A 16,328-nucleotide genomic window follows, 5' to 3' on the forward strand; every position below is an offset into this window, starting at 1 on the left:
AAGCTTTCTTCAGACTACATAGCTCAAACTTACAACGTAAAGATATGATTATCACTACATAGGTTTTTTTTAACAAGAAGGGTGTTTTCTATATCTACCAACTATGAAATTACAGACATCATAAACGGTAAGCATGAGAATAATATCATCAAGGCGGACAGGGACAATGTATGAATACACAAAACATTATTCAAATGGACATTCCCCAAATGAGCTATGCACCAGCCCATAGCCACAGCATATCTATGGAGTAACATTAATATATTCATCAATTTAAAAAAAGGCATGAATATTGTTTTTCTGCTTTTCTGATCTTAAACCTCCCCCTGGATGTTGTCCAGGTTTCCTCCAGGGGAGACCTTCTGAAACAGTCGCGAAGGAAACAGCCGACAGTTACAGTACTGTGTTGAAGATAGATGATGACACTCTTAAAAGACAGGTCATTCCTTTACATGGAGCAGTTCCTTAAACCAGGTTAGATTCAACACAGCCACCTCAAACTGGACTCCACCACTCCTTCATAACGCTGGATCTGCTAGTCAGTCACTGAGTGCATTAACACTGATGAGATGTCCTGTTTAGCCTAGCTGAAAGGGGAGCTCTAACTAGTCCTGTGGGCACCTAGCTGCTGGGCTTGGACTGGGTCTTGCCCCTCATGGCTCCTCCGCGAGCCTGGCCCTTGGCCGGCTGCTGCTGTACTGGGGACTCTGCTGCAGCGGAAACTGGGGCCTGTTGGGCCGGGCTGTGAGGAGTGGGGGTCTGTATCTGAAACAAGGCAGCTGCAGTCACCACCTGCTGCTGGAGGAGCCTCTGCTGAACCACCTGGGCTGTGCCTGCTGGAATCATCTGGACCTGGGGATGTAGTCTGGGTCAGGGCAACCGTCAGGGGCTGGATCTGTTACGAGACAGGAAGAGGGTCACATTAAATCAACTATGACAGACAAAATGAGAAATTGTAGGATTTTTAATGAATTTATTTGAAATTTTGGTGAAAAATAAGTATTTGGTCAATAACAAAAGTGTATCTCAATACTTTTGCAATGACAGAGGTCAAACGTTTTCTGTAAGTCTTCACAAGGTTTTCACACACTGTTGCTGGTATTTTGGCCCATTCCTCCATGCAGATCTCCTCTAGAGCAGTGATGTTTTGGGGCTGTTGCTGGGCAACACGGACTTTCAACTCCCTCCAAAGATTTTCTATGGGGTTGAGATCTGGAGACTGGCTAAGCCACTCCAGGACCTTGAAATGCTTCTTACGAAGCCACTCCTTTGTTGCCCGGGCGGTGTGTTTGGGATCATTGTCATACTGAAAGACCCAGCCACGTTTCATCTTCAATGCCCTTGCTGATGGTAGGTTTTGTTACTTTGGTCCCAGCTCTCTGCAGGTCATTCACTAGGTCCCCCCGTGTGGTTCCTGGATTTTTGCTCACCGTTCTTGTGAGATCGGGGTGAGATCTTGCATGGAGCCCCAGATCAGTGGTTTTGTATGCCTTCCATTTCCTAATATTTGCTCCCACAGTTGATTTCTTCAAACCAAGCTGCTTACCTATTGCAGATTCAGTCTTCCCAGCCTGGTGCAGGTCTACAATTTTGCTTCTGGTGTCCTTTGACAGCTCTTTGGTCTTGGCCATAGTGGAGTTTGGAGTGTGACTGTTTGAGGTTGTGGACAGGTGTCTTTTATACTGATAACAAGTTCAAACAGGTGCCATTAATACAGGTAATGAGTGGAGGACAGAGGAGCCTCTTAAAGAAGAAGTTGCAGGTCTGTGAGAGCCAGAAATCTTGCTTGTTTGTAGGTGACCAAATACTTATTTTCCACCATAATTTGCAAATAAATTCATAAAAAATCCTACAATGTGATTTTCTGGATTTTCTTTTCTCATTTTGTCTGTCATAGTTGAAGTGTACCTATGATTTAAATTACAGGCCTCTCTCATCTTTTTAAGTGGGAGAACTTGCACAATTGGTGGCTGACTAAATACTTTTTTGCCCCACTGTATGTATGTATGAATGTATGTATGTATGTACACTGCTCAAAAAAAGAAAGGGAACACTAAAATAACACATCCTAGATCTGAATGAATGAAATATTCTTATTAAATACTTTTTTCTTTACATAGTTGAATGTGGTGACAACAAAATCACACAAAAATTATCAATGGAAATCAAATGTATCAACCCATGGAGGTCTGGATTTGGAGTCACACTCAAAATTAAAGTGGAAAACCACACTACAGGCTGATCCAACTTTGATGTAATGTCCTTAAAACAAAATGAGGCTCAGTAGTGTGTGTGGCCTCCACGTGCCTGTATGACCTCCCTACAACGCCTGGGCATGCTCCTGATGAGGTGGCGGATGGTCTCCTGAGGGATCTCCTCCCAGACCTGGACTAAAGCATCCGCCAACTCCTGGACAGTCTGTGGTGCAACGTGGCGTTGGTGGATGGAGCGAGACATGATGTCCCAATTGGACAAATGTGCTCAATTGGATTCAGGTCTGGGGAACGGGCGGGCCAGTCCATAGCATCAATGCCTTCCTATTGCAGGAACTGCTGACACACTCCAGCCACATGAGGTCTAGCATTGTCTTGCATTAGGAGGAACCCAGGGCCAACCGCACCAGCATATGGTCTCACAAGGGGTCTGAGGATCTCATCTCGGTACCTAATGGCAGTCAAGCTACCTCTGGTGAGCACATGGAGGGCTGTGCGCCCCCCCAAAGAAATGCCACCCCACACCATGACTGACCCATCGCCAAACCGGTCATGCTAGAGGATGTTGCAGGCAGCAGAACGTTCTCCACGGCGTCTCCAGACTCTGTCACGTCTGTCACGTGCTCAGTGTGAACCTGCTTTCATCTGTGAAGAGCACAGGGCGCCAGTGGCGAATTTGCCAATCTTGGTGTTCTCTGGCATATGCCAAACGTCCTGCACGGTGTTGGGCTGTAAGCACAACCCCCACCTGTGGACATCGAGCCCTCATACCACCCTCATGGAGTCTGTTTCTGACCGTTTGAGCAGACACATGCACATTTGTGGCCTGCTGGAGGTCATTTTGCAGGGCTCTGGCAGTGCTCCTCCTTGCACAAAGGCGGTGGTAGCGGTCCTGCTGCTGGGTTGTTGCCCTCCTACGGCCTCCTCCACGTCTCCTGATGTACTGGCCTGTCTCCTGGTAGCGCATCCATGCTCTGGACACTACGCTGACAGACACAGCAAACCTTCTTGCCACAGCTCGCATTGATTTTTCCATCCAGGATGAGCTGCACTACCTGAGCCACTTGTGTGGGTTGTAGACTCCGTCTCATGCTACCACTAGAGTGAAAGCACCGCCAGCATTCAAAAGTGACCAAAACATCAGCCAGGAAGCATAGGAACGTGTGTGTGTGTGTGTGTGTGTGTGTGTGTGTGTGTGTGTGTGTGTGTGTGTGTGTGTGTGTGTGTGTGTGTGTGTGTGTGTGTGTGTGTGTGTGTGTGTGTGTGTGTATGTTCTCTCACTGTCAACTGCAATTATTTTCAGCAAACGTAACACGTGTAAATATTTGTACGAACATAAGATTCAAAAACTGAGACAAACTGAATAAGTTCCACAGATATGTGACGAACAGAAATTGAATAATGTGTCCCTGAACGAAAGGAGAAGGGCAAAATCAAAAGTAACAGTCAGTATCTGGTGTGGCTACCATCAGCATTAAGTACTGCAGTGCATTTCCTCCTCATGGACTGCACCAGACTTGCCAGTTATTCCTGTGAGATGTTACCCCACTCTTCCACCAAGGCACCTGCAAGATCCCAGACATTTCTAGGGGGGAATGGCCCTGTCCTCTCCATCCGATCCAACAGGTCCTAGACATGCTCAATGGGATTGAGATCCGGGCTCTTTGCTGGCCATGGCAAAACACTGACATTCCTGTCTTGTAGGAAATCAGCCATACTGTTCGGTCTGTGCGTGGTGGCATTGTCATGCTGCAGGGTCATGTCAGGATGAGCCTGCAGGAAGGGTACCACATGAGGGAGGAGGATGTCTTCCCTGTAACACACAGCATTGAGATTGCCTGCAATGACAACAAGCTCAGTCCAATGATTCCGTGACACACCGCCCCAGCCCATGACGGACCCTCCAACTCCAAATCGATCCAGCTCCAGAGTACAGGCCTCTGTAACGCTCATTCTTTCGACGATAAACGCAAATCCGACCATCACCCCTGGTGAGACAAAACCGTGACTCGCAGTGAAGAACACTTTTTGCCAGTCCTGTCTGGTCCAGTGACGGTGGGTTTGTGCCTATAGGTGACGTTGTTGCCGGTGATGTCTGGTGAGGACCTGCCTTACAACAGGCCTACAAGCCCCCAGTCCAACCTCTCTCAGCCTATTATTCAGTCTATTCAGTCTGAGCACTGATGGAGGGATTGTGCTTTCCTGGTGTAACTCGGGCAGTTGTTGTTGCCATCCTGTACCTGTCCCGCAGGTGTTATGTTCGCATGTACCGATGCGGGTGTTGTTACACGTGGTCTGTGCAGGTGTTACACGTGGTCTGCCACTGCGAGGACCATCAGCTGTCCGTCCTGTCTCCCTGTAGCGCTGTCTTTGGCGTCTCACACTACGAACATTGCAATTTATTGCCCTGGCCACATCTGCAGTACTCATGCCTCCTTGCAATATGCCTAAGGCATGTTCACGCAGATGAGCAGGGACCCTGGGCATCTTTCTTTTGGTGATTTTCAGAGTCAGTAGAAAGGCCTCTTTAGTGTCCTAAGTTTTCATAACTGTGACCTGAATTGCCTACCATCTGTAAGCTGTTAGTGTCTTAACGACCATTCTACAGGTGCATGTTCATTGTTTGGCGCCCCGGATAAACCTCCGGTAGTAGTTGGCAAACTCAAAAAATCACTGCACCTCCTTTACCGTGGTGGGAGTCGGCTAATTACGCACGGCTGCAACCCATACGGCATGACGAGGTACTCATAATGCCCTGAGGTGGTACTAAATTCGGTCTTACGCTCGTCTCCCTTCCGAATACGCACCAGATTGTACGCACTCCTGAGATCCAGTTTATTGAAGAAGTGAGCCCTGTGCATTGACTCAATCGCCATAGCAATAAGAGGTAGCGGGTAACTATACCTCACCGTGATTTCATTGATTTTATTGATTTTTTTTATAATCAATGCACAGGCACAAACCTCCATCCTTCTTCTTCACAAAAAATAAACTCGAGGAGACAGGTGAAATGGAGGGCTGAATGTACCCCTGACGCAGGGATTCGGAGACATATGTCTCCATAGCCACCGTCTCTGCTTGCGACAGGGGATACACGTGACTCCTGGGAAGTGCAGTGTCTACCAGGAGATCTATCGCACAATCCCCCCGTCGATGGGGTGGTAATTGAGTCGCCTTCCCTTTACAGGAGGCGAGAACCAAATTGGCATATTCTGGGGGAATGCGCACGGTGGAGACCTGGTCTGGACTTTCCACCGTAGTAGCACCAACGGAAACCCCTAAACACCTACCTGAGCACTCTCTTGACCACCCCGTGAGAGCCCTCTGTGGCCAAGAAACAGTGGGGTTATGACAAGGTAACCAGGGTAGGCCAAGCACCACGGAATACGCAGGAGAACATATAAGAAAAATACTTTTCCCTGTGACCCCCCTGCGTTATCATACTCAAAGGAGCGGTTGCCTCCCTGATAAACCCTGACCCTAATGGTCGACTATCTAAGGCATGAACGGGGAAAGGCATATGCACAGGAACAATGGGGATCCCTAAACTATGAGCTAATCCTTTATTAAGGAAATTCCTAGCCACGCCTGAATCTACTAGCACCGTATGCTGGGAACGCAGGGAAAATTCAGAAAAGTAACAGAGACAAACATATGTGCAATAGAGGGCTCTGGATGAGAATGGTGCCTACTCACCTGGGGTGACGCCAGAGTGCCCTGCCTGCTACCTCGATTCCCAGAGGAACCAACCTGGCACCGACCAGCAGTGTGACCTCTGCGGCCACATATGGTGCACGAGAGGGAACCCCCTCCGGTCTCCCTGCGCACCGCACCTCCCAGCTCCATGGGTATCGGAGAGGGTGTGCGGGAGGATGGAACAACCAGACCCCGATCTGGACGTCCGCGAGTAGCCAGCAGGTTGTCCAGCCGGATGGACAGGTCCACCAGCTGGTCGAAGTTGAGGGTGGTGTCTCTGCAGACCAGCTCCCGATGGAGGTCCTCACGTAGACTACAGTGGTAATTGTCGATCAGGGCCCTGTTGCTCCATCCAGCGCCGGCAGCCAGGGTCCTTAAACTCCAGCGCAAACTTCTGGGCGCTCCTCATCTCCTGCCTAAGATGGTAGAGGCGCTCACCCGCCGCTCTGCCCTTGGGTGGGTGGTCGAATACTGTCCGGAAACAGCGGGTGAACTCCTCAAAATCGTCCAACGCCGCATCTCCCCCTACCGCAGAAGTTGTGACACCCACAGGGTGGGCTTTTTCCTACATGCAGGATTTTCTTCCCAATGTACCTCTAAATGTATTCTGCTCAACCAGTATCTCAGTCTCAGACAGATGACAACAAATCCCCAGCCGTGATGCTATCCTGACTGAAGCAGTAGGGTATGTGTCAACACAAATATTGATAATATCTCTCTGACTGGAATAAGGTTCTCATTGGCAAGGCTTTTCTTCGTCAAAGAGAGACATCCATACAACGGTAAAAAAACACCCGGATCCCACTTTCTCTCACATTTGACACCGTTCAGAGGTAAATCAGGCACTCCTGAGATAAACAGTTCATAGGATGCCTGCCCTGTGCCTGAGCAGAAAGATGAAACTGACTCTGAAAGCCCCACCAGCTCTACCCAGTACTGCTTTATCTGCTCTGTCGGAATGCGGGAGACACTGTCAAAGGAGATGAGGATATCAAAACACAATGCTACACTCCAAAGTGCTGCCGTGGGGCTTTCCTGAGCTGAACAAACTAGCTGTAAAACCTCTCGCTTTCACTGGCTTCTAGATCAGAGCGCTTGCGTCATTGCTATTTTACAAGAGAATGAGAAATCGACTGAAGGGAAACAGTCAACCATGTTTCTTGTTTGAGAAATTTGACTTCATCTTGCCTCATTCTTAAAAAGTTAGGGATGAAAATGATCTATTACAATAATAAAATGCTACAACAAACGAACGCACAATTCTGTATTTCATCACTTTCTACCTCTGTCAAACACACACACACACACACACACACACACACACACACACACACAGGGAACAAGAGCAAAAAAGTGTGGTGATTCATCTACTGTCCTTAACACCATGACAGCTCCTGTCCTCTGAGGTCTGCTCAAACTCCTCCTCCCCCAGGTTTAATGGGACCAGCCATTATGACCCTCAGAGGTTTCCTCTGTGCTGTGGTTTCTGGTTTTATGTCACACCACAAAAACCCTTCATGCTTAGCTCTGCATTCACCCACATTGAAATCCTCCAATCCCTCACACTCATAACTACAATGACCTGTTACTCTGTTCATGTCTGTGATCAGCCTGATCTCATAGACTAGACGTAACATAGTAAATGTAAATCCGGGACACTCAAATTAGTATGTTATGTTTGGTATGGTTATATAAGACAAATGGTTATTTAAGGCAAAAACGAAAGTAGGGTGGTTGGTTAGGGTGGAGGGGTGGGCATTCAGTATAACACGGATGTCTAACGATCCAAAGGTTATGATTTTGAATCTCATCACAGAGGACTTTAGCTAATTAGCAAACTTTCAACTACTTACTACTTTTTAGCTACTTTGTAACTACTTAGCATGTTAGCTAACCCTTCCCCTAACTCTAACCATAACCCTTTAACCTAACTCCTAAACTTAACTCTAACCTTAACCCTAACCCCTAGCCTAACTAACTTTAACCAGGTAATTTGTTTTTGATGGAAGAGGGAGGTGCAGACATGGGATAGATGGTAGAAGAGCAATGATAGACGCTGCCATCGGTTTTCTGAAAAAAAGTGCCTGATTTTTATTTTTATTTTATTTCACCTTTATTTAACCAGGTAGGCTAGTTGAGATTAAATTCTCATATACAACTGCGACCTGGCCAAGATAAAGTATAGCAGTGTGAACAGACAACAACACAGAGTTACACATGGAGTAAACAATAAACAAGTCAATAACACAGTAGAAAAAAAAGAAAAAAAGAGTCTATCTACATTGTGTGCAAAAGGCATGAGGAGGTAGGCGAATAATTACAACTTAGCAGATAAACACTGGAGTGATAAATGATCATCTGGTCATGTGCAGGTAAAGATACTGGTGAGCAAAAGAGCAGAAAAGTATATAAATAAAAACAGTATGAAAACAATAGAATCTCACCATACCTTCTCTGCTATGCAATCTGGTTTCAGAGCTGGTCATGGGTGCACCTCAGCCACGCTCAAGGTCCTAAACGATATCTTAACCGCCATCGATAAGAAACATTACTGTGCAGCCGTATTCATTGATCTGGCCAAGGCTTTCGAATCTGTCAATCACCACATCCTCATCGGCAGACTCGACAGCCTTGGTTTCTCAAATGATTGCCTCGCCTGGTTCACCAACTACTTCTCTGATAGAGGTCAGTGTGTCAAATCGGAGGGTCTGCTGTCCGGACCTCTGGCAGTCTCTATGGGGGTGCCACAGGGTTCATTTCTTGGACCGACTCTCTTCTCTGTATACATCAATGATGTCGCTCTTGCTGCTGGTGAGTCGCTGGCCCTTCTTTGGACACTGTGTTGACAGGCCTCCAGGCAAGCTTCAATGCCATACAACTCTCCTTCCGTGGCCGCCAATTGCTCTTAAATACAAGTAAAACTAAATGCATGCTCTTCAACCGATCGCTGCCTGCACCTGCCCGCCTGTCCAACATCACTACTCTGGACGGCTCTGACTTAGAATACGTGGACAACTACAAATACCTAGGTGTCTGGTTAGACTGTAAACTCTCCTTCCAGACCCACATCAAACATCTCCAATCCAAAGTTAAATCTAGAATTGGCTTCCTATTTCGCAACAAAGCATCCTTCACTCATGCTGCCAAACATACCCTTGTAAAACTGACCATCCTACCAATCCTCGACTTTGGCGATGTCATTTACAAAATAGCCTCCAATACCCTACTCAACAAATTGGATGCAGTCTATCACAGTGCAATCTGTTTTGTCACCAAAGCCCCATATACTACCCATCATTGCGACCTGTACGCTCTCATTGGCTGGCCCTCGCTTCATACTCGTCGCCAAACCCACTGGCTCCATGTCATCTACAAGACCCTGCTAGGTAAAGTCCCCCCTTATCTCAGCTCGCTGGTCACCATAGCATCACCCACCTGTAGCACGCACTCCAGCAGATATATCTCTCTGGTCACCCCCAAAACCAATTCTTTCTTTGGCCGCCTCTCCTTCCAGTTCTCTGCTGCCAATGACTGGGACAAACTACAAAAATCTCTGAAACTGGAAACACTTATCTCCCTCACTAGCTTTAAGCACCAACTGTCAGAGCAGCTCACAGATTACTGCACCTGTACATAGCCCACCTATAATTTAGCCCAATCAACTACCTCTTTCCCTACTGTATTTATTTTATTTATTTATTTAGCTCCTTTGCACCCCATTATTTTTTACTTCTACTTTGCACATTCTTCCACTGCAAATCTACCATTCCAGTGTTTTACTTGCTATATTGTATTTACTTTGCCACCATGGCTTTTTTTTGCCTTTACCTCCCTTATCTCACCTTATTTGCTCACATCGTATATAGACTTGTTTATACTGTATTATTGACTGTATGTTTGTTTTACTCCATGTGTAACTCTGTGTCGTTGTATGTGTCGAACTGCTTTGCTTTATCTTGGCCAGGTCGCAATTGTAAATGAGAACTTGTTCTCAACTTGCCTACCTGGTTAAATAAAGGTGAAATAAAAAATATAGAAAAAAAATATAGAAAGCATCTCAGAGGGTTGATCTAGCTGCAGATAGCTAATTCTCCTCTATGTGTTTTTCTTAAATGACAGCTTAGGAACAGTGGGTTAACTACCTTGTTCAGGAACAGAACGACATATTTTTACATGGCCAGCTCAGGGATCTGACCTAGCAACCTTTCAGTTACTGGCCCAATGCTCTAACCACAAGGCTACCTGACACCCTATGTCCTGCCAACTCAAAAGCTGAACAATAAATGTGTAACCAAGGGGGAACTAGTGCATTTCTCTGAGAAAATCTGCTTCAGTATTATCAATCTTCCAAAACACTTGAAATTCTTGTAAAATCGTTGGCATTTATTTGATCAAATAGACTTTGAAAGGTTAGACATGCAGAAATTCCTCTTGTCAAAAGTCTTGCTGTTACAAAAGTAGTTCTTCATGCAGCGTAACAGGTTACAGGTTCTTCTTGGTGAAGCGCCTGAATGGCTTCATCATTGCTGAAAAGACCCTGACAATCAAGGATCGTTTTTTGACAGGCTGAGATATGGAGGGAGAACCCTCTCCAACTGGAGCTAGAAACACAAGAGAAATGGATGGGGTAAGAGAGAGAGAGAGAGAGAGAGAGAGAGAGAGAGAGAGAGAGAGAGAGAGAGAGAGAGAGAGAGAGAGAGATGCAGTATAGTAACATTGAAAAATAACAGTGCTATGAGTTTGGTAGGCATTCCTATGTTTCTAACACACACCTAAACAAAACTACAAGCTATAGCAGAGCTCTAAAACATCCTTACCTATGCAATGTCCATCAGTAGAGGGAATCTCAGTCTGGTCTTGGACTGAATGGCAGTCCTTTTTGTTTCCTCTCTTGGAACGCTAACAGAAGAAAGGTAAAGAAAATGGTACAGAGAATAAATAAATGGAACACTTCTGAATCCAAGGCAACAATTTAGTGGTGAATAAAAAATATTTATTTCATGTATTTGTCTTATCATAGCCACATCAATAACGTCAGCACCTAACTGGAACAAAAAACAAATGCTAACTCCCTGCTATACCTTGAAGTTGATCCTGAGTTTAGTCATTGAAAAGCAAAGGAAGCTCCTTCTTGCTTTCTGCTCAGCCCCCCTCTCCGTCTCAGCCTGGTCTGATGGGTTTGTTGCAGCAGAAGCTGGTCTTGACGCCTCCTTGCATCCCTGTACCAGCTGCTGGGTCAAGGACTTTACCAGGACTCTGTCAAATGCAGGGTCCTGGGAGGAAATAGCTGCTTGCAGGGTGTTATAAGAGCCAAACTCCTCCATGAGGTTTTTATGTACACCTCTGAACACCCTTTGGATGTTCAGGTTCTGGGAATATGCCTGTGTCCTGGATAATCTGGATGCAGCACAGAACTCAGACAGGACTTGTCTGATGAGTTGCTGAGATGTTTCGGTCAGATCTGCTGCCTGTTGGGAGGGTCCATCTAGGGCTGAGGGTCTGATCTCCGATAGCAACCTTATCACCAGTATGGTGACAAAACAGATGCCATCATCTTTGCTGGAGTCCTTCAAGTACTGCAGTGGGAATGCAGTGGCACTGCTGATGTCCGGGATGATTAAGAGCTCCCTCAGATGGCCAGAGCTGCTGGGGATACACACCTCCTTCTCTTCAATGTCAATCCCCTCTCCCTTTGGTACCAAAGAGGTTCCCTTGCTGGTGAAAGACGGAGTGGAGGATCGAAAAGAGACTTTAGCACTCGGTGGTCGGCTGCTGTCAGTCATTGGACTGTTACGATGCAGGGGTTCAACTGTGTGTGCCATCATCTTTGTCTTTAGGTCACTTGAAGAAATCTCTGGTATTTTAGAGTCCCTGGTGTCAATGCAGGAGCTCCTGACAATGGGGCAGGTCAGATCAAAAGGCACTTTGTCAGGGATGGGAGTGCCAGGGAGGTTGATCTCTAACTCACACTCTGACCTAGGACCCTTTGAAGAGCTGGACAAGGAACTACGACCATTTAAAGAAGTGGATAAAGATGAACAGGTTCGAGGGATGTCTTGGCAGACTTGTTCACTGTCATCCTCACTTTTCTCAATCTCCTTCAGCATAGTTCCTACCATATCATTGATCTGAAGGAGCTCCCTGGAATCCTTCATTCGCCCGAAGTTTGAGATTTCACTCTGGATAGCAACCAGGATTTCCCCAAGGGTCTCTTTGGAAGAAGCCATTTCTGTCCTTTCGGATCCGGATGGCTTCAGCCCTGTGAAGAAATCCTTAAGTGTGTTCTTCATACTGACGCAGATGTTCTTAGCTGTTGACCAAAGCTTCTCCTCTGATATTTTAACACTCAATTCAGTATAATCCAGTTGGGAGCCCCCGTGGGAGCACTGTGAAACTCTCCCACTTCTTTCCAGTAGCACAGTGTCAGTGGACTCATTTTTCTGGAAAATAGTCGCCATTCCTTTGACAAAGGTTTCCACTAATCCAGAGGCTGTATTCTCAGAGGACATGGAGGACATGGATTCTGAAAGGACATGGATCTCTGATGGTGAGCTAGATGATAAGCCAGCCTGCAGACTTTTCTGAAGACCAGTATGGCTGATCTGTGTGATAAAGAAATGACTGGATCTCATCAGCACTTTACTCACTGCCTCTTCTGCCTGAGTCTGAAAGTCATTGCTAGAGAGCTTCTTAATGCTCTGAATCAGACTAGTTGAGGACTCTGTGATTCTGACACTCTCTTCTGAGCTCAGTTGAGAATATTGAGTACTCACGCTCAAGTCTTCATTGGGTGAGGGTGACTGGGAAATAGTATAGTCATCGAGCTTTGATAGGACACCATCAACAAACCAACAAGCCTCTAGGGACTCATCAGATGAACTGACAACGGCTAAGGATTTACTCTCCACTTTTGATAACTCTGACTTGTAGATGGAAAAAACACTGCTAAGAACTTCTTGAGTACTGGTATCCAGATTGGAGAGACAGAGAGCTGGTATTGGTTGGCTCTCTCTGGGAACTCTACTGTGTTCGGTGCTGGGTAACTGGACCTCAACAGTTGAAACAGTTGCCTTTTCCAGGGTGTCTGAAGACTCCTGAAGAGAAGCATCATTTGCCACACCTTCTTCTCGAGCGGCTAGAGTTAAAAGGTCCCTCAGCTTTGCTCGTATACGGCCATAGAGTGTGCCGGCTAGAGAGAAGGTTATCTTCTGTGAAGACCCTGTTTTGTGGTCATTTACAGGAACTGGCCAATCAACTGCTTCACATGTGTCTTCAAATGATGCTATCGTCTCCATGCCTCCCACAAATGCCTTAACAATCACTGTGGCAGTGGAGGTTACAGATGTCAGGGCTGTGCAGCTGGTATTTAGCGGGGCTTCAGTAAGGCTAGGAGCAGCACTAGAAGGCCTAGAGGAAGGAGCCATGCCAGAAGAGCTGCTGACTTTCCTTGTAAGGATGGTGCTCACCGCCTTCAGGGCTTTAGACTGAAAGTCGGGGCTAGAGAGGGTCTGAATCTTTCTGGCCACCACACTGGTAGAGGATCCAGTCTCTTTGAGAAAGTGAGTGGTCCCTTCCTTCCCAGATGGACACTCAACATCTAGGTCACATTGAAGATTGGTCAGAAATTTAGACCCCAAGATTGTCATCTTCTTGGCCAGATCCAATAGGATGTTGAAGTCCTGTGCCATTTTGCCCATTGTGCCGACAATGGCCTCCAGCACATCATCGGTCACAGGGTCCATGAGGGGCTCGATCAACCCTACCCACTCTGGCTCAGATGTTTGGCTCTGTAGCTCGGCCAGGATCTGAACCGAGGCTACCCGAATGACCTCCTTGCCTGCTGCTATGTCCTGACTGTCCATAGGGGGGCAACTCCCCGGGCTGGCCTGAATGGCCACTGAGAGGCCAGAGTTAAGCTGGTGTACCACCTCCCCCACGATAGCACAGCTCAACTCGGAGGAGCTGGAGGAGGTGGGGTTGGAGTGACCCTCAACCAGGGATATCAGAAGGCTCTCTTCCGTTACCCCAAAAAGAGCCTTCAGAGGCTCCTCCATGAGGGGAGCCTCTCTAGTTGCAGGCAAGCTCTGCAATGAGGTCTGGGACCTTGAAGATAAACACATAATCACCACTTAAGTCATGCAAATGTAACCAACTGTATCTAATCTGGGTCATTAGTGAGCCTGAAAACCAAATTAGAGCAATGATGGATTACTTCTCATACCACCGTAGTTCTAGAAGCCTAAAGCCAACTGACACGATTTTTTGCCTGATTTTTATGTTTGTACGACATCAGAATATGATTATTTCTGAAAGACATGTACCTGATCTATTTATTCATAGATGACTTCATGGCTTACCCAGTTAAAAATGACTTTCACCTGGACCCACCCCCCCCAGTGGCAACATTTCTGACCAGAACTTAAAACTACAAGGTGTGAATTCCAAGTTAATAATGTATGATAAGTATGGATCAGGTCTTGCAATTATTATGTTGAAATATTGCTGTGAACATACCTCTTAGGCGAACAGCATGGTGATGAGGTTCTGCGAGTGGATTTTTGGCGGCATCCTGCACTGCCATTCCTCCTCCTCTCCTTAGTCCAATAGTTCATCTCACTGATCAGCAGTCTTTTCTCTCTCTCATCCAGACCGCCTAAGGAATCCTCAGACCCTGTCAGAGAGCACTGGGATTCTGGGGAGGTTGCCCCACTCCTCAGGTTCACCCCCATGATACGAGCTAGCGCTGGTAGGAGAATGCGGAGGGCTGTCTGGGTCACGACTTTAACAATCTTCAGACACAGCATGGAGAGCTGCTCGAATGTGAGCTATGGCCAACAAACAGAGTAATGTTTTTGTCAATCAAGCAATTCCATGACACCATTCCCTATATAGCGCACAACTTTTGACCAGAACCTTATGTGGAGAAACTTACATTATTTTTCATGCCCTGCTGAATCACTCTCCATTGGCTAGAGAAAAGAAAAGAAAGGAAACATATTTTACCTGCACACTGGTGTTGAGTTAGTGGAGTCACTAGATAGCCATGTCAGGGAAAATAAACGTGTATTTATTTAAGCAATTAGCAAGTCCATGAGATATTTTGTTCTTGATTTACAGGAAGAGTTAGGTGTGTGGTTACAGTGATGTTAGGGTTAAGTGTAGTGTTTGAAATCCCATTTGTGGTTAGAAGGTGCACTATGACTATAAATTCAGAGTTGTTGTATGTGAGGTTGGAAAAAGACATGGGACTTGCTCATCAGTTAGACTCCTCAGGAAGGAGAGGAGGATTGGGGCACAGCATGTCCCAATCTTGAGAGAAGGCATTAGAGTCCTCTGAGCCTCCTTCTCCAGCTGCTCAATGATAGATCCCCTTTCCCGGAAACCACACCCGGGTGTCTGAGAAGACTCTGGGAAACCGCAAAGAGAAATCTAAAGTTGAATCTGAACTTGATCCCTAATTTCCTTCACCTTTAGGGATTTGATTGCACTGGACAGGTAAAAGCACATCTCTCTGCGGGCCTCCACTATATTGCTTTCACCTATATAGATACTATCTACTCAGATCGGTGCTGATGAATTTGAACACAACCTGCACCCAACATGAAGTAATCTCGGACCTGCACCAATGCTGCTGTCCTCCTCCACGGAAGTCTTCTTGGCACCGCCACTGGACTTACGTTTAGCCTACATGACAACAGATTATAGGTCTAATAGCAGATCTAAGGTCAGTGTAGCGTCTCCTCCTAATGCTTTAAGGCTAGGATTTAGTGATAGTAAACTAATCCTAGATCTGTGCCTAAGTAGGCAGAGCATGTGTAAAGGACAGCATATTTCTTACCTTGCCTCCTGTCCTGTTCTTGTTGGTCTCATGTGTCTCTGTTTCCTTCATGTTCTCCACGACTTTATTTTGGTCATCCGGGGGATCCTCCCATTTCACGCTCTGGTGGATAAATAAGAGGTCAATATCAGTCCTAGGTTGTGACTTTATGAAACAACTTATTCACTCCTATTTTAAACAAAACGGCAATAGTGGTCAGATTTCAGGCCATGGATCAAACCAGTGAGACCTATTGCTGTGTTAGTGACCTACTATATTGTTAGTAATTTCTCCTCTAAACTCAAAATAGGCAAATGAACCATACCTTGCTGTCATCTGACATGATGAGTAGCTTATTGTTGTAGGCTGTTTAGAGGAAATACTAATACCTCCTTTGAAAAAACGTCAGTGAACCATCGGCAGACAACTGAAGTGAATATGAACGTCCTTGAATTATGCCAAAGCATTGTTGAATACTCGATTCCGATTGGCTGAAGCCAGAGCATTCTTCAAAGATGTCATACACACATGATGTCACAATTAGGCCTAAGTCTAATATCTATATGAATTGTCAATGTCATTAGAAAACAAAATCAAAGCTT

The 16,328-nt window shown here is 46.2% G+C and overlaps 1 protein-coding gene across 1 annotated transcript; it reads right to left on the minus strand.

Moving 5' to 3' along the window:
- Window positions 1-842: 842 nt before the first annotated feature.
- On the minus strand, window positions 843-15,853 carry LOC149982878 (uncharacterized). The gene is made up of 7 exons (XM_090239429.1): window positions 14,842-15,853; window positions 14,424-14,734; window positions 10,991-14,012; window positions 10,727-10,808; window positions 6,725-6,859; window positions 6,273-6,434; window positions 843-895 (listed from the first exon to the last, which is right to left on the minus strand). The coding sequence occupies exons 1-7, from the start codon at window positions 14,851-14,853 to the stop codon at window positions 843-845; spliced, it is 3,777 nt and encodes a 1,258-aa protein (XP_090095555.1). The 5' UTR covers window positions 14,854-15,853.
- Window positions 15,854-16,328: the final 475 nt, after the last annotated feature.

The sequence above is a fragment of the Oncorhynchus mykiss genome, chromosome 6 (genome assembly GCF_057628025.1).
Source record: "Oncorhynchus mykiss isolate SJ-2025 chromosome 6, ASM5762802v1, whole genome shotgun sequence".
NCBI lineage: Eukaryota > Metazoa > Chordata > Actinopteri > Salmoniformes > Salmonidae > Oncorhynchus > Oncorhynchus mykiss.

Excerpts from the sequence above, each read along its gene's own strand:
- LOC149982878 (XM_090239429.1), bottom strand. Across the intron at positions 6,435-6,724 it reads ACCTCTGAACGGTGTCAAAT|GGGGAGATGCGGCGTTGGAC; the intron begins GTGAGAGAAAGT and ends CTTCTGCGGTAG. Across the intron at positions 896-6,272 it reads GGAGTTTAAGGACCCTGGCT|ATCCAGCCCCTGACGGTTGC; the intron begins GCCGGCGCTGGA and ends GTCTCGTAACAG.